General features: G+C 37.1%; 5 protein-coding genes across 8 annotated transcripts in view; 2 read left to right on the top strand and 3 right to left on the bottom strand.

Moving 5' to 3' along the window:
• Window positions 1–23,438, bottom strand: part of LOC129790857 (uncharacterized) — a 679,906-nt gene that overhangs the window by 435,346 nt on the left and 221,122 nt on the right. The window lies entirely within an intron of this gene.
• Window positions 228–19,621, top strand: LOC129790847 (centrosomal protein of 162 kDa). Of its 3 annotated transcripts, none has more exons than XM_055828638.1 (6): window positions 228–406; window positions 471–787; window positions 9,582–10,872; window positions 12,930–13,084; window positions 13,151–13,303; window positions 19,247–19,621. In XM_055828638.1, exons 1-6 carry the CDS (start codon window positions 289–291, stop codon window positions 19,412–19,414), a joined length of 2,202 nt encoding a protein of 733 aa, XP_055684613.1. In that variant the 5' UTR covers window positions 228–288; the 3' UTR covers window positions 19,415–19,621. The 3 variants fall into 3 exon arrangements, with proteins under 3 accessions (XP_055684613.1, XP_055684614.1, XP_055684615.1); XM_055828639.1 differs by lacking the exon at window positions 19,247–19,621 and adding an exon at window positions 13,791–16,657 and having other exon boundaries at window positions 229–406; XM_055828640.1 differs by lacking the exon at window positions 19,247–19,621 and adding an exon at window positions 13,558–13,779 and having other exon boundaries at window positions 229–406.
• Window positions 782–6,976, bottom strand: LOC129790867 (carboxypeptidase B-like). 2 transcript variants are annotated; one of them, XM_055828675.1, is made up of 4 exons: window positions 5,678–6,082; window positions 5,317–5,508; window positions 1,908–2,051; window positions 782–1,797 (listed from the first exon to the last, which is right to left on the bottom strand). In XM_055828675.1, exons 1-4 carry the CDS (start codon window positions 5,985–5,987, stop codon window positions 887–889), a joined length of 1,557 nt encoding a protein of 518 aa, XP_055684650.1. In that variant the 5' UTR covers window positions 5,988–6,082; the 3' UTR covers window positions 782–886. The 2 variants fall into 2 exon arrangements, with proteins under 2 accessions (XP_055684650.1, XP_055684651.1); XM_055828676.1 differs by lacking the exon at window positions 1,908–2,051 and having other exon boundaries at window positions 5,678–6,976.
• Window positions 16,847–19,313, bottom strand: LOC129790894 (trichohyalin-like). The gene is made up of 2 exons (XM_055828728.1): window positions 19,158–19,313; window positions 16,847–18,596 (listed from the first exon to the last, which is right to left on the bottom strand). Exon 2 carries the CDS (start codon window positions 18,505–18,507, stop codon window positions 17,317–17,319), a length of 1,191 nt encoding a protein of 396 aa, XP_055684703.1. The 5' UTR covers window positions 18,508–18,596; window positions 19,158–19,313; the 3' UTR covers window positions 16,847–17,316.
• On the top strand, window positions 20,094–22,343 carry LOC129790888 (inhibitor of growth protein 3). The gene is made up of 5 exons (XM_055828715.1): window positions 20,094–20,247; window positions 20,498–20,569; window positions 20,722–21,571; window positions 21,640–21,871; window positions 21,941–22,343. The coding sequence occupies exons 1-5, from the start codon at window positions 20,220–20,222 to the stop codon at window positions 22,055–22,057; spliced, it is 1,299 nt and encodes a 432-aa protein (XP_055684690.1). The 5' UTR covers window positions 20,094–20,219; the 3' UTR covers window positions 22,058–22,343.

The raw sequence follows: 23,438 nt of genomic DNA, 5'->3' as shown, positions 1-23,438 counted from the left end.
AATTAGGATTAAAATAAACTGAAAAAGACTTTACATTCATTTTAATTATTGTTGATTCAAATCAAATAAACAGATAAAAAAAAGGACGCCAAAATCTACGCCATTTTCCCGCCAAAATGTAAGTTTCATTGGAATCGCTTTGAAACATCCTTCAATGAAACATTTTTTTTATGTTCGGCTTTGTTCGTATTGTTCGGCTTTACTCGGCTTAGACGTCGTTTTTTGACATCCAGTCTTGTCAATTTTTTGCTTTGCGTTGAAAAATGCGTAAAAGTTTGTGATTGCGAAATGGCAAGTGCTTGTGTGTCCAGCAAAGGATCTGGAGAAATCAGAGAGAAGCGTCTTGAGTGTCTGGAGGAGTTGCTGGAGCAGATAACCCTGAAAGATGCCCGGGAGGAGTCGAGAGGTGAGTGAAAAATGCAAATCAAAACAAACCCGCCCCAATGTTCAATTTCCTTGTTTTTGTTCAGACTTCTTCCATCGAGACGCAGGAAGGACGGTTTCTGCAGCAAAAGTTACTCTGCCTCCGATATCACGAACCATCGGTAGTGGTGATTACCTCGATGGGCAGACAGAGCGGAATTTGGAGGACATTGAGAGTATTTTCGAGGAGATAAATCGTCTGTCAGACAATTCGGATGAACGGAGTGTCGAGGAGATTCTCAAGGAAGCTGAAATGCTCATGCACCTCACGAGTCAATCTCTGTCCGGAAGGTCAGATACACCGAGGGATCACTCAGATGCACCGGAAGTGGAGGAAGAGGAAGAAAAAGAAGCGGAAGATGTGGTAAGTCCTTTATTATTTTTTTTTATTTTCTCTCACGTGGGAGGGGGGTGTTTTGTAAAGTATTGAAAGGGAATTGGGAATCTCGCTGGCTATCGCTCCTCAACCGCGAGTAATTGTCTCGGCGACTTTGTACGTGAAGATTTGCGCCTCCTTGCTGGTGACGATGATCTGATTGGCGGGCAAGATAAAGCCACTGCGTCCTGAATCTCTCAATTCAATTGTATAGCAGTACTTAATGCCCAGGCTACCCTTACCCCAGTCATCGGAACCTCCGGAAGCTGGGTAGAGAAGACTTCCGGATGGGCCGACAGAATATGTTGCTCCTCCAGATTGTTTCATGAGGGCAGCAGCCTCTCGGCCGACCCTTTCGAGTTCCTTGTGATCTGGTGGGACAAAACGATCATAGCCCCATGGGTAGAGGATGTACTGCCCGTAGCTGTGGAAGCTGAGGTAGCCCTGGAAATTGGCTCCACTTCTCTCGAAGAATTGCTTCTGAGCCAGAGATTCGGGCTCAGAAAATGCCGACATTCCGGCAAAAGTTTCAGCACAAGGCTGCCTGGAAGCTCCCTGCTCACCCCAGTGGTACCCAAAGTTCCTATTCAGATCCACTCCGTGGCATCTCCCGTTAACCGATGGACGTCTGTTTTTGCGCCACAGTCTGTCCACCAGATGCGTGTACTCGTAGCCATCGGGATTAGCCACAGGAAGGATGTACCAATCAATTTCCTTCACATACTGTGGCTGATCCTCTCGGTTCTCCACCAGCTGGTCAATGATGTAGGTCACTGTGGCGGGAGAAATCCATTCTCTGGCATGAATCCCACCATCGATCCAAACGGCCTTGTTGTTTATTCCACCATTTGAGATTCTTAGCACCAGCAGGGGACGTCCTTCGATTGAATTTCCAATCGACTGGACACTGCAGAGTTCTGGATAAGTATTGGCCAGGTACTCAAGGTACCCGTGGATGTCCGACAGTCTATGGTAGGCACTCCATGTCATTCGGTGGCCTTAAAATTCAAACAAACATTCGTTAGAATTTCCTTTAAAAAAAAAGTTAATATTGCGCGGGAAAAGTTAATCCTTCCCAGTGTTTGGGCTGAAAGAGAAGAGAATTTACCCCATTTAGCGTCCGGCCACAATTCCATGGGTGGATCGAGGGAGTTGTAGCCAAGGAAGGCCCCCCGGAGGCGTCGATAGCTAAGTGATCTGTGATTAGCAATCGGGACAGCGCTTGAGCGTCGCCAGAAATTCACATTTCTGACTTTTGAAATGGAAGCAAGAAGGAGGGCACAGAGAGGCAAGATCAGAGACAGTGTGGTCATGGAAGAAACAAAAAGAGATAAAGAGCCAGAGGGGCAGACGTGCTAAAAAGTGCTAAGAGAAAAAAATACACAAAGAAATTAACTTGTAAAAAAGAAATATCATGATAAATGAAAATGAAAGAAAAAAAATCGAGAAGAGTGAAAATGAGCATAAAGAGAGATTAGCGCGCGACATTTTCTGCATTTTGCCACGACCTTTCGTAGTTGGGGACAATGATGATGGATTTTTGTCATCTTAAAGGAATTTTGTGGGAGGTTGATGCTAAATTATTCATCATTGAGAGTTTGTTTGCTTTCTTGGGAAATCGTATTTAATTGCTACTGATTTGATTTCACGTGAAGTCACCGAGAAAGTTTTTTTTTCATTATTTTTGGAATATTTTAATTTGTTTTTAATTATTTTGCTTCAAATGAGTCTTAAAAACCTTGTGCTCAATTTTCAGGCAATTTTATTAAAAAAAATTAACTAATAGTATAACGTAGGAAGTTCTGTTAGAATAATATTGTGAAATTTTGTATTATTGTGATGCATTCTTGTACATAATTTAGATTTTATATTTTAATGTTTTCTTATTTGACTTTATTTTATTGACATTTTTTAATTTTACACTTCTTATTTGTGGTTTCAGAAATCATAGAAAATATATAAAAGAAACGTAAAATACGTAAATGAAAGTGTTAGACGTTGAAATTAACGTCAAAGGTTAGAAAAGAAACGTCAAACATTAAGAATATGTCAAATATTAGAAAGGAAATGTCATTAGAAAGTACTGCAATTTTTATTTTTTAAAAATTATCAAACGTTAAAACGAATCTCAAATATTGGAAAAACGTGAAATTAGGAAAAAACGTCCATGGTTAGAAAAGAAACGTCAGACGTTAAACATGAATTGTCATAAATAAAAGCAACATCTAGTTTTTAAAACATCAAACATTAAAAACGAAAATAAAACATCTACAATGATCGTTAAATGTTTGAAAGAAATGATTAAATTTTGTCAGTTAATGTCAAACGTTAGAAAAGAAATGTCAATTATAAAAAAATCAAACGTCATCCATAAATGTGAAATGTTCACAAAAAGATGTCATTTCTAATGTCTTCAAAATTAAAACAAAAAAGATTAAATTATCTCCTTGAATAGATTGCTTTAGTTATTCCCCCGCAAAATTTTCTTATTTCTAAACAAACTTTATCCACTTAATTGAATATTCAAAACATTCAAAAAGTTCTTCAATAAAGATTGCAATTTACAACTCAATTCTCTGCAATCCTCCAATTCTTTGAATTAATTAATTTTTATGTTTTTATGAGCACTTTCTTTCTCAAAATTCTTCATAAATATAAATCAAAGTGATTTTTATCTTTATTTCTGCATGTCACGAACCTTTTCCATGAATTTTTTTTTTGATAAATTCTAATTGCCACATTCCTCCAACATTCTTGATGGGGAATTTCCCCTCCCGCCCAAAAAATGGGTGGGAAAGTCATCCGTTGAATTATGCTAATTCCAGAGACACTCTCAGTGTTGTAATTGAGTCATAAATGTGCGGTATTTACATGACTTTCATTCCTGCTGCGAGAGAATATAATTTGGGAGAAGGTGATAAAACCCTCCTGCTGTGAATTGAAACAAACACTCGAAGGAATTATTTTATTGACTTGCAAGACGCACCACATATTCAGGTGGGAGGAAAAATTAAAGGTGCGGAATGCAAAGGAGCGAAGGCAGTCAAGTGTGAAGCCCCCTAAAAAAAGGGGTGCGCTTCTTTTGGGAAGTTTGAGGTGGAGAAGAAAACTTTTTTTTTTCTTTGGGCGTTTATTGAAAAGTTATGTGTTGGATATGCGAAGGAGAGTTGAGCATAGGGGGTGACTCTTTTTTAGGGAGTTACCGAACCCTTCGGGCATTAATCATTTTTATGTGGTGCATTTTATTGATAAAACACTTCTTTTATGGTGCGAGAAAGGGCTGGGGGCTTTATAGTTCCTCACTCATATATAGGGGAGGATTCCCGAGCTCTATGAAATGCAGAAAATGTTGCGATGGAAAATAAACTTATAGAGGTCGCCGGATCATCTTTCATTTTCACGCTTTTGTCGACAAAGGTTGATGAATGGTGTGTGAACATCGATAAATTAGGAATTTGTAGTATTTTGTCTTAGATTTTACTACTTAATTACACACTCAATGACTTTTATTGGATACAAAATATGCCGAAGTGTGAAGTTTTGTAAATAAATGAAGCTAAATCAGAAAATTTATCAACATTTTTGCGCATTTTTATGATTTAAGAATTGATTTTTATATAATTTTATGGGATTCGAAGGAGTTATGAATGGAATTGAGAAGTTATTTGAAAGTTTTAGGGATTTGAGGAATTTATGAAAAGGATTTGAGATGTTTGAACTCATTTTCGGTACCTATTTGATTTGACTTTTGATATCAATGAGAATCTATTAAACATTCTTGGGATTTGCTGGATTTATAACCGGAAAAATTATTGAAATTCTACGAATTGATTTACAAAAGGAAGGAATTAAGGTGTTTAGAAGAGAATTCTAAGTATTTGGCATTTGAACTACAATATTTGCGGGATTTTATGAATTTTATGGAATTTCAGGATTTATTTAAAAAAATATAGGATTTGAAAATTTGAAAGACTTGTGGGATTTAGAAAAAAATAAAAATAGATTTTTCAGACTTTTAGAAAAGTTTTAGGATTTGTGGGATTTAGAAGAGAATCTGAAGTATTTTTTCGTTAGAATTACAATACATATTTGCATATATTTATTAAAATATTTATGAGATTTTAAGAATTAATTTAAAAAAAAAAAGATTGGAAAAATATTTTAAGGATTGTGGAAATTATGTTTAACTAACGAGTAAAAAGATTTAAAAAAGTATTTACGGGACTTGAAAACACTGCAATTGAACTTCAAGGATTTGAATGATTTCCAACGGAACTCTTGCAATTAAATATTTTGAAACTATTTATACTTTACAACTTTAAGAAAGTAATCATCACTTTTATTAAACAAAAAAGAACGGATGTGTCTTTCTTACGCACTGAAGAATGCTTCAAAAGTTCTTCACACTCCAAAAACTTTTTTTTAATAACCAAATTTTCACAGAAATTTCATTAAAAGGTGCACTTAAATTAAAATTTAATATGGTTTTAACACATTTTGGCGATTGATTTTCGTACCTTTTCGATTCTGAAGTTGCTCAATAACTTCTGGGGGTGGATTCTCCGTGTCGATTGCATGCTGAAGATCATCAATGATCACATCAAAGGGCACTTTGGCATTCTCAAGCAATTTTCTCGCATCAGCAATCACGGGCTTCTTCAGAAACATATCCACAGACGTCCCATTGAGATTCCACATTGCAACATCTTCTACCAGAAGGAAAAAAACAGAACAATGTGATCATCTTTTCAGTTGTGATCTTCAACAGTCTTTTTACGCTTGTTTTTTTGGGTGCTCATATTAGCGTGGTAAAGAGGAGAAGAAGAAAAAAAAAGAGGCAAAGAGTGAGAGTAATTGAAAAGTTTTCTCTTAATTTACTGAATTTATGCTGAAGATCAGCCACGGCATTTTTGCGAACTTGATCATCATACGAGATCCGCCACAGCTGGGCTCCCGTGTACTTCACTGGATGATCAGTGGCATCACTTTCATCTTCACGTGGATTATCCAATAATTCCGGTTCGGTGCTATTCTCAAATGGCTGTGGGCTTATCACTATGTCTGCACTGGGTGTTGTTGGTGTGGCTACAGAAGAAAGTGGTGCGTTGACCGCGATCACGATGCAAATCAACACGATCACATTCACTTTTACCGCACGACCCTCTGCGGACAAGATCAATGGCAACATTTTTTCTTTAAGAAAAAAAAAAGAAGTGGTAAAAAAACAACGATCACGCGCACTTTCTTGATGATCTTCACTGCTCAACACTAAGGTGGGAAATGATCGGGACTCGGCGGTTGCGATGACATTTTATAACGTGCGCGCGTGCGGTCACAGATGAAGCGCTGTTGGGGTCCAAAAAGTGGGGGCAGACTCATGGATGAAGATGGTTAAAAAAAAAAGCGAAGAAGCAACATATCAAGAATCAATTTATTCCTTTTCTGCAAAAACATGGAAGAAAGGAAAGGAGAAAGATGGCACGAAGATGAGGTTTTTGCGGGTTTTCTGCACTTTTGGAAAAACTGCCGCAGTGATGCTAAAAAATTCGTTAAAATTGCAGAAATGTGAATACCTCAACAATTGAGCATTTTATCTCGCAAAACACGAAGTTGCTTCTTTTCACTTTCCTTTGGGAAATTGCTTGCATATACATAATTGTTGCAATATATCTAATCATTCGTACATTATTTGTGAGACATTGACGCGTGAATGCGTGTGAAATTGCAAATTGTCCCAAAGAGATTCTTCACAAATTACCTTCTCATTCAAAAAGCAAACTCTTTTTCTTCCCGTGAAAATGAGAAGAAATTCAACTGTATTCCCATCGTTTATTTCAGTGATTTACTACCGTCTTCTCTCTCTTTCAAGTTCAATGTGAACTTATTTAAAAAATACTCAAAAGTCAACTTCTTTTTCCCAGATTGATGTCAAGTTCATTGGAGTTTAATTTTTACGAAAAAAAACAGCACTTGAAATTTCTATTTGGCATTTTTATGTGTGAGAGAAAAGTCTAAAAGACATGATTGGAATAACATTTTTTTTCCGCTCCACACAATTTTGCTAAATTGTTGATTTTTTCGTGGATATTTTTCACTTCCTCACCACGTTTTACAATATTGGGATTCTTTATTTTTTGTTTTGTATAAAAGCCTGAGGAAACTGCAATAATTCACTGTGGTTAGGTAGAGAGAATATTGGTTTTCAAAAGAAAATCATTTTCTGCAATTTATGTGCTATTGGCAAATTTACAGGTGCATACCGAGAAATTACGAGCAGTTGATTGTTTTCAAATAATAAAATAAACTGAAAACGCGGAATCTTGTTTGAAATCAAAAGAAGAATAATGATCATCAAATAAATTTCTTATTTTCCGCTAAAAAAGTTTTCTAAAAATGCAAAGAATGACGTCAATATTTAATTGTGACTTCTGTCCCTTTTTATCAGCGCATTGGTAGCCATTGTTAAAACAACTTCTGTCAAAAACGCCAATTATTCTGTCAAATATCTTTCAAAACGATTTTAAGAAGTTTTTTTAGAGAGAAAAAAATACAAAAATAACTGATGACGTCATTTTACTCATTTTTGGGCAAATCTCTGGCTTTTTCTAAATTGTCTCAATGAAAAATGGGAAATTTTTTTACGATTTTCTTATTTGCATTTTGATACTCTTCAAATTCGCGTCTGATCCGACAGTTTTCTAGGATTAAGAATTTTCTCTGTAAGAAGTGGGTAAACTTTAGTGTTACAAGAAAGATAATTCACAAAATATATTCAAAAATAACTCTGCGTGTAAATAAAAGAAATCAGGGGTTTTAGGATCTGACTTCAAAATTGTCTAAAAACATTCAATTCTTCACAAGTATTATCGTTTAGATCAAAAGTTTCTCAAAATTCTTCTTTTATTGAATTCAGTCGTCTTTTTATTTAAAAAAAATCTTTTTTTTTTAACCTGTGAAGGTCTATTGGGTCATACGCTGACCCCAAAGGCTTGATTTTGAAAATGTTTCATTTTGTATAGTTATTTTTTTAAATATTAAGTCCAAATTAGTACAAGACTATGTCTTCATAATCTCTGATCATTTTGTGACCAAAAAAGGACATCCCCAAGGACGAAAAATTGAAAATTTTTTAGTTTGGATTTTTTGCGAAAAATGTATTATTTGAGTTAAGAGGAACCCTTAAAAAATATTTTTAGTTCCATCAACTCGCTAGATTAATCGCGAACTTAAAAGGGTTAATAGTCTTTTCACGGGAAAATTGTGTTTTTTTTTGTGACCAGGAAGCGACGGGAAAAAAAACATTTTCCTGCATTTGGTACTAAATCTGGCATAAAAATGCATAAAGTCCTTTTTATTTTCATTAAAAAACACATTTTCCTGCATTTGACACTAAATATGGCATAAAAATGCATAAAGTCATTTTTATTTTCATTAAAAAAAACATTTTCCTGCATTTGACACTAAATCTGGCATAAAAATGCATAAAGTCCTTTTTATTTTCATTAAAAAACACATTTTCCTGCATTTGACATCTGGCATAAAAATGCATAAAATCCTTTTTATTTTCATCACATTTTCCTGCATTTGACATCTGGTATAAAAATACATAAAGTCCTTTTTAGCGTTTTCACTCGGCTTCCGCTCGGCTCTCGCTCGGCTCTCGTTCGGCTCTGGCACAGAGTGTACTCAATTTTTGTTGGATTTTATTTCTATTTTTATGCTGTCCTGTTAGTATAAGTGCAAATGGCTGACAAAATCGTAGCCGGCTACGATTTTGGCCAGAAAAATGGAAAAAATCCTAGCCGGCTACGATTTTGTCAGCCATTTGCACTTATACTAACAGGACAGCATAAAAATAGAAATAAAATCCAACAAAAATTGAGTACACTCTGTGCCAGAGCCGAACGAGAGCCGAGCGAGAGCCGAGCGGAAGCCGAGTGAAAACGCTAAAAAGGACTTTATGTATTTTTATACCAGATGTCAAATGCAGGAAAATGTGATGAAAATAAAAAGGATTTTATGCATTTTTATGCCAGATGTCAAATGCAGGAAAATGTGTTTTTTAATGAAAATAAAAAGGACTTTATGCATTTTTATGCCAGATTTAGTGTCAAATGCAGGAAAATGTTTTTTTCCCGTCGCTTCCTGGTCACAAAAAAAAACACAATTTTCCCGTGAAAAGAGTTAAAAGTAACGATTATGCAAATATTACGCGGATCATACTGTAGGACCATGAACTGTTTGTGGAGGAAAGAATTGCGCGCGCTTTTAGGCGAGACGTGTGGATTCTTTCGGGTGGTTGTGGCATGAAAAAGAAGTATAATGTACGCTATTTGCTGGTGGGCTGTGAGGCCCCGTATTATGGGGAGGAGAGATGGGTGGGCAGGTTAGCAACCTCTCTTGCTGTTGATTCGGGAGGAAAGAGCGTGGTGAATGGCAGCAGCTCCCCTGTGGATATGTGAAGCGGTTGGGAAGCACAGGGGTCAATAATAAAGTTGGGGAAATTATGAGGAGTGCCGGATTATTTTCCTGGATAGTGGCAGTTATGCTCTGCCGGGGCGATAGCATGGCGGCGGGAAACCTGTTCGGGCGCAAGATAATGGGGAAGAGGTGGAAGAAAAAGAAGAGCATTATAACGGTGAATACCTATGGTGACAATATTTTAATTAAACATTTTTTAGCATTGAAATGTCTCATTTGAAATTCTTCAACAACAAAAAAAAAAAAGACCAAGAACAAATGGTTGCCTCCTCGTCATCTTTTGGGATGATTTCTTTTGCAGCGCACACGAGTTGGCAGCAACACGGAGAAGGTGGAGAAGTCTGGTGGTGATGACATTGTTTTCGATGAGATTGCTATTTCGGTACAGGTGAAGAACCAGGAGAGTTCACCGGCACAACCACCAGCGGTGCTGTTGAAGCTTGTGGAGGAGGTGATGGAAAATTCCCGTGACAAATGTATTGGGACTGACACGCAGTTCCTTGATAAGTTTACCACACCTTCACCACCGATGAGCCTCACGCCAATTAATGAAGACAGCTGGCCATTGCACGAGAGAAGGGCGCTTGAGGATGAAATTTCTTCGCTGCAGGAGAAACTGAAGGACACGCAGGAGAGATTCCAGAGCCTGCGTCTTCAGCATGACACGGTGACGGCTCATCATCGTTCCCTCCGTGAATCTCAGTCCTCAATGCAGGAGGAAACTGATCGCCTGAAATTGGAGGTGCAGCATCTCACGGAATGCATCACAATCCTCCGGAGTGAGGTTCAGGCAGCTCGAGGGGATCGTGCTGAAGTGCAGGAAGTTCAGAAAGTTCTGCAAACTGAATTAGAGGAAGCGCGTGCGGAGAAGAAGAAACTTCAGGAGCAAACAGATCGTGATTCAAAGATAATTCTCGATCTTCAGCGGCAGTGCAAGGAGATGGAGAGGATACTCATGCGGAAGCATCCGGATTCCGTGTCAGCTCTCATTGTAGCATCAAAGGGTGTTGGCAATGCCAAAGAAGAAGCGTCCACGAGGCGAATACTCGAACAGAGAATCGCCCAACTCGAAGCAGATGCAAAGCAGCAAGATGCCAAAGCACAGAAAATCCTCGCGAATGTTCAAGCCAAGTTCAGTACGGTTCAATCGAAGTATGAAACTCACATTGCTGATCTTGAGACGCAGGTTCTCAGTCTGCAGGAAATTAATACGAAACTCACGCAGAAGATTGAGGCACAGAGTACGATAATTCGTGAAAGGAACAGTACAGTCTTCTCCAGTACCTTCACGCAAACGGATGAGCTTCCGGAGCGTGATGTGACGGTGGAGAAGATCTCCGCAGCCACTCAGACGGATCAGAAAGCCACCACCACCGGGAAGCAATCAGCCACACCGAAGAAGGCATCGGGGAAGATTGTTAATTCCTACTCTGAATCACAAATAAATCATGGCAATGATTCGCACCTCATGGCTACAATTCGTGGGATGCGCGTTGACTTGGCGATCAAGGAGAAAGCCCTGCAGAGACTCACGAGAGAGCTGGATGAGTGCAAAAAGACAATTCGGAAGACACAACAGAAAGAAAGGGAATGTAAGTTATGAGAGACTTTTTTGTTGTTGTTTCATCTTCCCCCCAAAAGTAGAGTTGCTTGGTGTCAAGATGATGATAAATTAACATGAGACAGCGGAAGAAAAAGAAAGCCAATTCGACCTTGGCCGAGATTTTTTATTACAATATGATTTTGTTGTCTTGTATTTTGTATGACCCAAAGATGAGAAAATCATGATTAATTCCGTGTTATGGTTTTCACTTGTGGTGCTCTTTGTAAAATTTAAAATAGTTGATTTAATTTAATTTGTTTTATGTTCAACAAGCTGAAAGTGTGTGAATTTTGTATTAATTTTTGTAATTTTTATTTTGAACAATATTTTGCGAATAATTGCAAAGAATTGAAAACAAACTTAAAGGTAAGTATAGATTTTGTAAGTCTCCTGAATGGATTTGATTTTTATTGTAAATATGTGTTAGACTGATAAGAGTTTTTAAAGAACTTAAGGGATTTGAAAAAATAATTTTCTTACAAATAAATCCCTCTTACAAATAATATAGAAGAAAAAAGAAGGATTTGAAGGACTTGAAGTATTGGAAGTTTTGTTATAAACTTTTAAGTGAATTAGAGTATCAAATTAAAATAATTCAAATTTTAAGTGTTTTAAAATGTTTTTTGAAATTTTTATGTAAAAATGTATTGTAGAAAGATTCCCACATCGATATTTAAAGGATTTGCGGTACTTAAGGTATTTACAAAATATTTTATTTTATTTTGAATTTTTCTTTTTATAATTTTTTATAAGAAAGTGTCGATATTAAAAATTTATTTCTAACGTAGGGGAAGACGGGGTAATTTGGCCACTTTGGCAAAGTCATTTATGGCAATATCTCAAGTATGGTAAATGCTAGAAAATCCATTTCTCTACGGTTTATACTCCCCATAGAAATATTCAATCGTACCAAGTTTGGGGAAAATCTGATCATTGGATTTTCTTTTGTTTAAGAAAAATCATTTTTTCACTTTTTCAAGTGCTTTTGGCATTTTGGGAATTCGTCATTTTCGAAAAAATTTTAATACTTAAAAATTAACTTTTAAGCCATTAAGGGTCATTGATCCCTCTTAAACACGATAGTGACATCCATTTTCCGATATCACAAACAGATTTTCCTGTGGAAATGGTTTTATCCGGAAAATTGGAGTGGGGTAATTTGGCCACTTGAGTTTTTCCGGCACATTTTCCGACGCACATTTAAGTTATTTATTGTGGTTGTGCCTTTTAATGTTTTCTTACAGATTATAAGCAAAGAAGGATAAAAAATTTTATCTAAAAAAAGAAATTTAGGATAATTTGAAAAATGGCCTTTTTGAGTTCATGCTCGTTTATGGTTCAGAAAATGATAAAGTTTGAGGCTCTGTTAAATATTTTTATCTGGCAAATTATTGGAAACGAATCTTAGATAAATATCCTATCTACCAATAAAATAATCAAAAAAATAAAAATTTGTTGTCCAAAAATTTTCATATTTAACAATTTGTGCGCCAAAGTGTCCAAATTACCACCCGTGCTCGGGGTAATTTGGCCACTAAGCTAAGGGTCCAGGAAAATGGAAAATTCACCCATTTCTCATCGAGATAGAGAAAAGTGTTATATGGGAAAGTTGTAGGCCGGAAAATTTCCTACAAAATAGGGCTATTTGTTTTTCTTCGTACTACCACACTTGCTTGATATATCTCAAAAACCCCCAAAGTGACCAAATTACCCCGTCCTCCCCTAATATTCAAAAGATTGGGGGGTATTCGCAATATTTTCGGTATTTGTAGTATTGTTGGTATTTGAATAGATATTTTAATATGAAAAGAACTGGAACGATTTATTATTTAATTACTAAGATTTGCTCCGACTATTCGTAACTTTTTAAGTGTTTTATCATAATTTTTATAATTTCTTTCATTCTATTGAAATATTTGGCGCCAAAAAATCTCATCTAGATTCGAACAACTCTGCTTTTCTAATACCTTCGATTTTCTCCTTGTTTTTACTGCATCTCCATGTCAGATGATTTAATGCTAATCATCTCTTGATATTCCTCTTCAGCATCCGCCGCGTTGTCTACAAAAACAGCAGCTAAGAAGACGTTAGAGGTCGAAGGGCACAACGGTGTGGATGCATCGAGTCTCAAGGAGGCGCAAAATAAAATAAAACTTCTCGAATTTGACTACAAATCCCTCCACGATAAACGTCTTCAGGATGTAAGAAAGGATTTTTTATAGAGGGAGAATGAGATTTTTATTGATTTTTCTGTTAAAATTTTACAGCTTCGAACACTGCAGGCGGCCCATGAGAAGGAGTTGGCTTCCTGCCATGAGACCGTCAATATCCTTCAGCAACGTCTCAAGGAGAGGGATGAGGCTTTTGCCATGCAAAAGCGTCGACGGGTTCCTGTTGATTATTATGCCTTAAAAGCCAAGGTATGAGTTTTTGCCATCACGCTTTCCCACTTATTTGTGATTTTTATCTGGATTTCTTTGCTGGAGAAGCTTTTATTTTGTGCTTTATGTTTTTTCAACACATTTCCAAAGTTTCATCTTTAGTTGCAATGATTTTTTTGTTCATCACTTTGTGAGCTTTTTGTTAATAATTTTTTTTCTTTCCTCTGAAAGTTCTAACACTCTTTCATCTCTATTCTCCCTTTACTAACACTCTGCGCCTCTCCCTTCTTTAGATGCAAAATACAAAACGCTTGAGAAATATTTACCAAAAAGTCGCACGCAATTCATCAAAAGAGTCGCACGTGTTTGTGAATTGGCGGGAAAAGTCCAGAATCACTCATAGCACATTTTCGCTTTGACATTCATCTCGTTCGGGGGATTATGTTGTTCCATGAGTTTATTGATGATGAGATGGGCCCTTTTTTTGGGGGGCTCATCTCCTAACGCCCCAACCCCCCCTCCGCAGGTGGCATCGCTCGAGAGGAGGCACATGGAGCGAGAGCAGAGGCTTCATATGCTCGTGGAGGCCCTCAGCAAGGGACGCCTCGTCAATGGGCAACTCCTTGAGGATTCTCTGGGTGCCGATTGCTCACGGTGCCATCATCACCATGTTGGTGAGAATTGAAGACCAATTCCTCGTTGCGAATGTCTCAAGAATTTTTACAGATAAAATGCCTCAGTTCGACAAAGTTTCCCCAAAAAACCCCTTCGAAATAAGAGATTCTTGAAGAATTCAAGTGAGTTGAACAAAATTTTAGGGTCTTTGAGTGCTGAATGTTTCATTCACTCCGGGAATTTTGACTTTGACAATTTTAAACTCTGTTTTTCACTAAGGTTTCTCTTGGATTCAGAGCCTTGAAGTTCTTGTTCGAAATCTGTGATTTTATCGAAACTTCATTGCTAGATTTCCTAATTATATTGGAGGATTTTTGAAATAATAGATTTTTGTTTTGATTTGAAAATTTCAGTACAAGTCCACATCAACGAGCAATCGGATCAACCGATTGTTCGTTGATGTGGACTTTTACTGTAGTATGATTGGAACTAGTCAGAACTGTTGTTAGAGGCTTTCGGTGTTCGTCAGAGAAAAATTCCCGTTTCTTTTCCTCTGACGAACACCGGAAGCCTCTAATAACAAAATCAATACGTCAGAAAAGAGAAGAAAACCAGTCAAAACTTTTGGAGCTCTGACACAGTTTTTTTTTATAGAAATTCAAAAAAACTCTTTATGCAATGTTTTTTTTATTCTATTTGACTTTCATACTTTGAACTAATTAATTGAAACTGGGCCTAACCCTGAAATTCCTGGACCTAGGAACCAAAACTGTTTAAAGTTTTGAAATTCCAAGATAATGGAACCGAAACTTCCTAATTTTCAAGTTCGTTGACCTAGAAATGGAAATTGATTCTAGTCTCCAAGTTCCAGGGACTGAGAATTCGAAGCTGATTTTAGTTTTCAAGTTCCTGGGACTGAGAAATCGAAGCTAATTTTATTTACCGAATTCCTGGGATTGAGAAATTTTCTGTCGTTAGTTTTCGAAAGTAACAAAGCTGCTTTTGGTTTTCAAGTTTCTGGGCCTCTAGAAACTGAAACTGATACTATTTTTCAAATTTCTGGACCTAGAAACTGAAAGAATTTCTAGTTTTTAAGACCCTGGACTTAGAAACCGAAACTGATTATAGTTTTTTAATTTCTTTGACCAAGAAAACCAAACTTTTTATAATATTTCAATTTCTTGATAAATAATTCTCTCGATATCCTAACAGATCTGTTATTTTAGCAAAAACATTTCCTTCTTCAGAATGTTAAAATACGATATTTTAGCACTCAATGACCCGCCCCTTATTATTATGGTATTACTATTAGTTAATTTATTTAAAAGAAAAATGCTTCCTGCACGCATTTAGAATTTTATTTATTCTGTGATTTTTAAGCAACAAGAAAAAAGTGCGAGTAGTGTGATTAGATGTCTCTAAAAAATGGTGTAGAACCGTCCTTTGTTCTCGAAGAAAGAAAATTGTGTGATAAAGAAAGATTTATTCGTCCAAATATTGGCTCAAAGCACATAATATTGATTTTCCTTCAAACAAACAACAAAAAAATAGTTTTTTTTTAATACGAATTTCCCTAAATTTTGATTTAAATAGAGAGTAGAGAAGTGGAGAAAAGAAGGAAAATTGACAATAATTGGGTTTTAGAGTTGATAATGAAAATTCTCTCTCAAAATTTTCTTTCTAATTTCCCAAAAGATTGTGAATTTGCTGCTAAAAATGGAAAACTATCCCCCGATTTAGCTGCAAAAAAGGTGTGTTTAGTTGTGCAGTAGATAGAATGAGAGAAAATGAAAGATTATCTCCTGTAGAGCTTAGAATTTCTTCCACTTTATCACATTATTTATAGATCTCTTCTTATATTTAGATGTAGAAAGATTATAACTTGCTTAAAATACTCATAAAGAAATATCCTAAAAATACGGATCAATTTTCAGTGAATGTTTTCTGGGGAAAAGAGATAATTTTAAGCATTAAATCAATTGAATCTAAAATAATAACCGAACAGTATTAATTATAGGGAACAAACAAAGAATAATAAAAATATTTCTGATACATTTTTTAAATAAAATCATCAATAAACAGGAAGTTTTTAAAGTAAATATCATTTATTATTTTTATTTTATTTTCATATTGAAAAATTCTTTTTTAAAGGTTTTTATATCAAATATTTTTAAAATTTTATTTCATAGATTCTTTTCATTTCTTTTATTTAAACAGAAAACATTTATTTATGAAATTTGATCCGTTATAAAATAAAAGGAATTGCTGTTATTTCCAAAGATAAATTTTTAAAAAATATATAATTTAAAGAACAAAAAACAAAAACGTTTACGTTTTCATGTTTTCTCAAAAGGTAAAGACATTTTTGAATCTATAATCCGTTGCAATACTTCAAAATTTCTCAAACTTTATGAAAAATTGAGATTCCTATTAAAAAAAAAAAATGCCAATTTTAAATATCTTTGGACTTACAGATTTTCTTTAAAAAATTAAAGAAATAAAATGAAAATAAACTTATCTTGCCACATTAAGCAATTTCTGATAGATAATTATTTTTCTCTCAGAATGTTATAAAAACCAAAAAAAATCTAGATTTTTAGGAAAAATACTAGAAAGTGCATTAGATGAAGAAAATTTAAAAAGAAAACCCAATTAATTTTTTTTCTCTAGAGGAAGAATAAAATCTATAAAACTTTAGTAAAAAATACTCACCAATATTTTTCTAATAGTCCTATAAACCAGTTGATAAATTTAAAAAATAAAAACGTTCTATGTGGATTTTTTTTTGATATGCACAAAATCTTAACTGATTTTAACTGAAGCATTTATATTTTTTTTTGTGATTTACTGCCAGAAATTTTGGAGTTTTTAATAGAAAAAGTGTTGAAAAATTTCTTTTGAAATTAATTTTTTTTTAGAGTTTTGAGTTTTTGGAAAAAAAAATGGAGAAATAAAAGAAATAAATGATTGAAATTGTACAATAAATATCTTTTATTATACACCAGCAACATGATTATTTTACATAGAATTTTCCTTTATAGCTTTGTTTTATTTAGACACTCAATAATATTTTGTTTAATTTGTATTACATAATATTTGATGGAGTTTAGAGAGCAGAAAAATATATTTTATTCTGAGTAGATTCGACGGTATGGCTGATGGGCTCCATCGAAGGGACGCAGAATCTCTTTGATTTTTAAACTTTTATTTACATCCACCTCCAGGTTGAAGATTTGCATAAAATTTGTGATTTGATAACATTTTGTTTTTACTTTCAGAGCTACACCGAATATTCTACAAACATTTATTTTGGGATTATTAAGTAGATTTTAAAGGAATTCACTTTTTCGTTAGCAGGGGTTCGTCTTATTTGTGATCTCTTTGCATGTTGGTGATCAGATCTTGGTCAAGGGGAGTTTTCTCGTGTAAATGGCAATTTATGCCATTTTGACTTTAGCAGCAAATCCAGGAATTTTATCCAGGATCTGAGCGAATTTGGACTTGGTAACTTCATCTTGGGACTTTAGGGTACGAATGAGGATCATTGCAATTAGGAGGGTCTGTACAGCTGGCCAGAGGATCTGTTGGTTAAGTGCTGCTGTTGGTTTGGATAATTCAGGAACAGATCGCATTTCTCGGCGCTCAAAACGTTCCAAGCGATCCTCGCGCTCCCTGCGATCCTCACGTTCTCGGCGATCCTCACGTTCTTGACGACTTTCGCGCCGATCAAGACGCTCCACACGCCTGAATTCTACATCCCGGATGCGGCTGTCCACCAAATCGGTTTCTCGGCGTCTTTCTCCGTCTGACCGCACACGTCGCACGGCATCAATGTTGCGTCGCAGGAAGTCAACTTCGCGCCTCTGTGGGATTTCTCCACGGCGGCTTTCAGTCCTGCTGGTGGTGCGAGCTTCTCGCTCAAAACGCCTCTCTGGTGTAGCCCTAAGTCGTGACTCTCGGCGATCTTCCACTTCTCGGCGAGCAAAATCTCGACGATCTTCAGCAGTGCGGCTATCTCGACGGATGTCTTGGCGATCTTCAACTCTACGGTCTTCTCGTTGTTCTGCGCGATCAATAGACCTCCTGTTGATAAGTCTGCGATCTTCTTGCCTGCGATCTTGTCGTTCTTCTGTGCGCCGATCAGACAATCTTTGTTCCTCAGATCTACGATCAGCTACTCGATCTTCAATACGTCGATCAGCTAATCGTTCTTCAGCCCTGCGATCAGTTACTCGTCGTTCCTCTGCACGTCGATCAGCTACTCGTCGTTCCTCTGCACGTCGATCAGCTACTCGTCGTTCCCCTGCACGTCGATCAGCTACTCGTCGTTCCTCTGCACGTCGATCAGCTACTCGTTGTTCCTCTGCACGACGATCTGCGATCCTTCGTTCCTCCAAACGTTGATCTTCAACACGTCGATCGTCTAAGCGTCTTTCCTCAACTTTGCGCTCAGTTACACGTCGATTCTCAAAGCGACGATCGTCAATACGCCGTAAATCCCGACGGAGGGCACAGGAGGAATCTCCAGCGCCACAGTGGCGCGTATCGAGGAACCCAAAAGCACAAGTTACCTGAAGAAGCACCACAATTGCGACCAAAGCCTTAAAGATTCGGGTGGTTGATACCATCTTATGTGGGCGGGATGTTTTTTGCTCTGTGCTGTTTCCTTTGAAATTCACTTATTCTCTTCAAATATTTTGTAACGGATTTCGGAGAGCTTGAAGAAAATGGAAGAGGAACTTGATAAAATATGGAAAATAAACCTGAAAATGATGAATTATTTTACAAGAAAAAAAAAAGAATTATTTTTGTTTTAAATCACAAAGAATGATTTATTTTCGCAATTTTTAAAATATTTTTCTGACTTTAATGAATTTGTCGCATAAAAATGTCTCTAAGATTAGTCAGTTGAACACTTAATGTGTACAATGGTCTTCAAAGGGTTAAAGGCCTATAAAAGCTTCAAAAATTTGTTCAAAAACAGCACTGTAACTCATGTAATTATTTCAGATATATTTTTGTCTTATTTATGCTAAAATAAACTTAAAAGCGATAAAAATAATTAACTAAATGAAGAAAAACAAAAAAAAAACTCTGAAACACTTGAGAAAAAATCAATATGGCGCAATATTGCAAAATCATTGGCGTCCTTTCATTGAAACTACAATAAATACTGACATCTGTCGTCAAAAGGGAAGAATTTTAAGAGAATACGAAGCCCAAAAAACCACCAAAAATTGCTTTAAAACTTTTCTGAAGTCAATAAATATTTTCTTACAGGTTATTCTAACTTTTTATTCACTTCACTTTTATAATATTTTACAAGTTTTACAAGAACTTTGAATTTTTCTTCTGACTTCTTTTTAGAAACTGAGAAAGAGCAAATTTTCACTATTACAGCAGCACAGAAAACTTGAGACTGATACTCTTGGTGGACTCTGGTGCTCCTTTTATATCCAGCTGCCGATGAATCTGTCCTGCGGAGGAGCAATCTATCCCCAAATCCAATTTTACACTTCACCATCCCTAATGTGAAGATTCATTCAATTTTCTATATCGCATCTGAGCCACACTGTGGCCACAAAAAAAATCCCCGTGTGTGCGTCACAAGAAAAAGTGCAGGAGAAAAGCGCGGGAAAAGATTTTGTGAATGAAAAGTGCGCAACTTTGGGTGCGTGTGGGCGTTTCGGTTGTGCATTTTCTCTTATCGCGAAAATTACTTTCCACACAGCTGCCTCGGGAAATTGCAAAGAGAAAATTAAATGTTTCAGGGAATGGCAAAAAAAATTATTTATTGATTCTCTTATAATCCAATGCGTTCGTGAATTTCTTGTAGCTTTGTCTTCTGTGGAGCCTTTGTTGAGGCACCGGATGTTGAGGGTTGTCCAGGAGTTCCGGTGGATGCGGATGAAGCCTGCAAAAGGGATGTTTTTGTTAATATTTATTAAAAAATTGAATTTTTGTAGAATTTCTTACATTCTGAGCTTGACGAGCAGCAGCTCTCTCCTGCCTGGCTGCTTCATACTCCTTGAGATCATTGAGATTCAATGTGATTTCCTGAATTTTCCTCCTTCGCATGACAGTGACCGTTGGGATGTGGGAAAATTTGAGTTCCTGGAAGAAAATTTGATATTATTCCGCCGTGCAATCTGGTAACCCCCATAAACGGACATGTCCTATGACAATCCATAGCAATGTTTTAGGAAATATTTTATGGGGACATTGTGAACCGTAACCCCAACACGCGAGTGTGCTTTATTATTTTTGCCCAAAAATCACTTTCGCAGGGCACCTGTGGCCACATTTCAGTGCACAATAGTTAATTTAGGTGTTTTAAATCATGCTGTACTTAGAGGATTACCTTGAAAGTAAGTAGTTTCGCTGGAAAACTTACTTTTTTAGTGTGAAAAAATAATGAGGCTTGGCTGGGCTGTCAAACTGACGCCATGTTGAAACATGCCTCACAATTCGGATGAAACATTGAGAAACTTTGTATGAAGAAATCGCATGAAACTGTTTTATGCAACTTTTGGGTGAAAATATTTTTTGGCGGGGAAAAATGTAAACAAATTGTGATGTTTTTTTCACGATTTCCTGCATTTTTTTGTACCTTTGCAGTGATTGAACATTTGCCACAGGAGCTGAGGGATAGGTTCACAGAGATGAGAGAAATGGACTTGTCTGTGCAAAGTGAGTTGACAATGTCCTGAAGTCCTTCCGGGAGCGTTGACAGACTTCCTGTGTCTTAATTTAGCTTGATTAAAACAACCTTTTCCGGGAGTTTCAACTCTCTAAGAAAGTATTTTTTATTTTGCTAAATTGTGGAATTTCCTTCCGGACAGATAACATGGACTCCTTGGACAAACGGGTGCGGGTGTTCTTCTCGCAGTGTCGACGGAATGAAATCCCAGCCAGTCAGGCTGAAGTAGAATTCCAGGCACTCCGGAAGGATTACTACAAAGTACTGGAGGATGCGGATGAGAAGGTGCAACTTGCTAGTCAAATGTATGATCTTGTGGAGCGCTACCTACGGCGATTGGATAGCGAATTGTACAAATTCAAATGCGAGCTCGAGGCGGATCACAATGGCATCACGGAGATCCTGGAGAAGAGATCACTCGAGCTCGATGGGACAAGTAACAGTATTCCAGGTGCGGGAAGCAATCACCAGAAGGAGAATCGATACTACGGCCTCCTGGCAAGTGGGAGTACCCCAAGTACGGGGACACAGAGTCACCGGGTAGACACGCGGTATCGTCATAAGACAGAGAAGCGTCGCGACAGTGGAAGTGGCGCTAGTTTGGGCATGGAGAAGCGTCAGGCGCTGAGTATAACGAATTCCCAGACACCCGTACGGCCGGTGACGCCAAATTTGAGTAGTAGTAGCGTTTCCCACCATCAACCCCTGACGAGCACCCCAAATTCCTCAGTTAGCTACAGCCTACAGCATATTGGAGCTGGGAATGCCATTGCAGCAGCTGCCAGCCAGGCCATTGCGGCTACACAGCAGATGCAGCAGGGAAGGCGTACGGCCAGCCTCAAGGCATCCTACGAGGCAATTCACAGCTCATCGGGCAGTGGTGCTCATGAACTTCTTCTTGGGACTGATTTAGCCGGGGTGGCGCATTCAGCACTCCGGGCAGTGGAACGTGAGGGGAGTTCCTACAATTCCAGCCAGAGGAGGCATAAAAAGTAAGCCAAAATGGGCTTTATTTAATAATTTTCTTAATTATAATTCCTTTCTTTGTTGAATTTTCCAGGAAACTCAGCTCTAGTTTATCACAAAACAGCCAATCGTCACTCCCGACGACACCTGCAGCTGCACAGGTACCCCTCGTGGAGCCCACAACGCCCACAGTGGTGATCAATGAGAACGGCATGGTGGTAGAACAAACCCCTGAGGGCGAGTGGACGTATGATCCCAACGAGCCACGCTACTGCATTTGCAATCAAGTCTCCTACGGCGATATGGTGGCGTGTGACAATGAAGACGTGAGTTTCCGGGAACTCGCATCGCAATTAGCCGGCAACTTAAAGACATTTTTTTGTAATTTCTTTCAGTGCCCATTTGAGTGGTTCCACTATCCCTGTGTTGGTATAACACAGTCACCAAAGGGGAAGTGGTACTGCCCACAGTGCACCTCATCAATGCGCCGAAGAGGCTCACGGAAGACATAAGAAACTCCCAATGGAGAGTGAGATTTCTTTACTTAAAAAACAAACGCTTGGAAAGTTTTTCTCTTTCTTTTTTTTACCGCGTTGTAGCAAAAAGACTTTGCTGTGGCAGAGATTTATCTTCCTCAGCGTGTGCATAGCATCTCTTCTAATCCTTCCACACAACATACACACATTCGTGAATTTCAATCCCAGAAAATGAAGAACAAGAAAACATGTATAGCATTGTTGGAATTTATTGTGCGAGTCATGAGAGAAAGAAAATGAAAAATGAAATTACTCAAATGAATTTTTGTGTTTTTTTTTATTTTTTTTTGTAACTCATCCCCTTACCTATCCCTCGCAAACGTGAGTCTTAAGGACTTGGACTGCCGAAATCGCCGAAATAATACTACATAGGGGAGACCGGGGTAAAAAAAAGACAATTTGCATAAATCTTTATCTGCAGGATTCCCCAAAGGCAAGAAATTTTCCTAGATAGGTCATTCTTATAGGAAATTTCCTGGCCTACAACTTTGTCTCAGACCGCTTTTCTCTATCTCCCCGGGAAACATAAGTTTTCGAGCTTTTCCTGAACCCTTCCGCTTCTGACTTTTTTTAAATGCGGCGGGTAAATATAGTCACCAGTGGGCTAAATAAAGTGGTGAAATTTTCCGACATTTCCAAGGATTTTCCACCTGAGAGATTGATAGTAGTTGATAGCTAAACTTCTCACCTTTTGATCCGCGACAAGGAATTTCACTTTTATACGCACTAAAACAGAGAATTTTGCGATTTTCTCAATCACGCCATTTTGCGACGATTTACATTATGTTTTGATACAAATAATTGTGCAGAAAAATCATAAAAAAGTTAGTGAAAAATACACCTTGGCAACGTTTTCTACATTAACCCAGCTAGTGAGAAAAATCAGATTGGAAAATTGCTAAAGGAAAAGTATCGGAGAACGATTTTCCTCTATACACAAAAGTTTGGGAAATGGGCCCAAAATTTTATTTATTTTTTTACTCCTAAACTATTGCTCGGATAATCTCAAAATTGCAGTCAATTTTGAATGGTTGGTAGGGCTTTCCCTCATATTTTTTGAGATTTTTCCGAATTATAACTTAGGAGAAATTGGCATTTTAAAATTTTCAACTGACTCTTTGTATCCCGGTCTCCCCTATAGTAACATTATTTTAGTCCATTGGGTCACATTCGCAATTGCACTCCATTCATTCTAATCTAGAATCAATGTGAATGTTAATGTGCTCATGCATAGAGTAATTATAGGGGGAGCGGTTTTGGCAGTGAAATTCAGAAAAAATTAATCATTTCACCCCATGTTTGCTGTTCAAGAAGAATTTTCATACAAGCGAATTTTCGGTCATTTAAAAAAAAATGA

Source organism: Lutzomyia longipalpis, chromosome 2, assembly GCF_024334085.1.
Source record: "Lutzomyia longipalpis isolate SR_M1_2022 chromosome 2, ASM2433408v1".
NCBI classification, from domain to species: domain Eukaryota; kingdom Metazoa; phylum Arthropoda; class Insecta; order Diptera; family Psychodidae; genus Lutzomyia; species Lutzomyia longipalpis.
This window is presented reverse-complemented; position numbering and strand designations above follow the sequence as displayed.

Bases quoted from the DNA above. Each gene is read 5' to 3' on its own strand.
- LOC129790847 (XM_055828638.1), top strand. From the start codon at position 289: ATGGCAAGTGCTTGTGTGTCCAGCAAAGGATCTGGAGAAATCAGAGAG. The intron at 788-9,581 runs GTAAGTCCTTTA...TTTCTTTTGCAG, and splicing joins AAAAAGAAGCGGAAGATGTG to CGCACACGAGTTGGCAGCAA. The intron at 13,085-13,150 runs GTAAGAAAGGAT...AAAATTTTACAG, and splicing joins ACGATAAACGTCTTCAGGAT to CTTCGAACACTGCAGGCGGC.
- LOC129790867 (XM_055828675.1), bottom strand. From the start codon at position 5,987: ATGTTGCCATTGATCTTGTCCGCAGAGGGTCGTGCGGTAAAAGTGAAT. The intron at 5,509-5,677 runs GTAAATTAAGAG...TCCTTCTGGTAG, and splicing joins TGATCTTCAGCATAAATTCA to AAGATGTTGCAATGTGGAAT. The intron at 1,798-1,907 runs GTAAATTCTCTT...TTGAATTTTAAG, and splicing joins GTGGCCGGACGCTAAATGGG to GCCACCGAATGACATGGAGT.
- LOC129790894 (XM_055828728.1), bottom strand. From the start codon at position 18,507: ATGGTATCAACCACCCGAATCTTTAAGGCTTTGGTCGCAATTGTGGTG.
- LOC129790888 (XM_055828715.1), top strand. From the start codon at position 20,220: ATGCTGTACTTAGAGGATTACCTTGAAA. The intron at 20,248-20,497 runs GTAAGTAGTTTC...GTACCTTTGCAG, and splicing joins CTTAGAGGATTACCTTGAAA to TGATTGAACATTTGCCACAG. The intron at 21,872-21,940 runs GTGAGTTTCCGG...AATTTCTTTCAG, and splicing joins TGGCGTGTGACAATGAAGAC to TGCCCATTTGAGTGGTTCCA.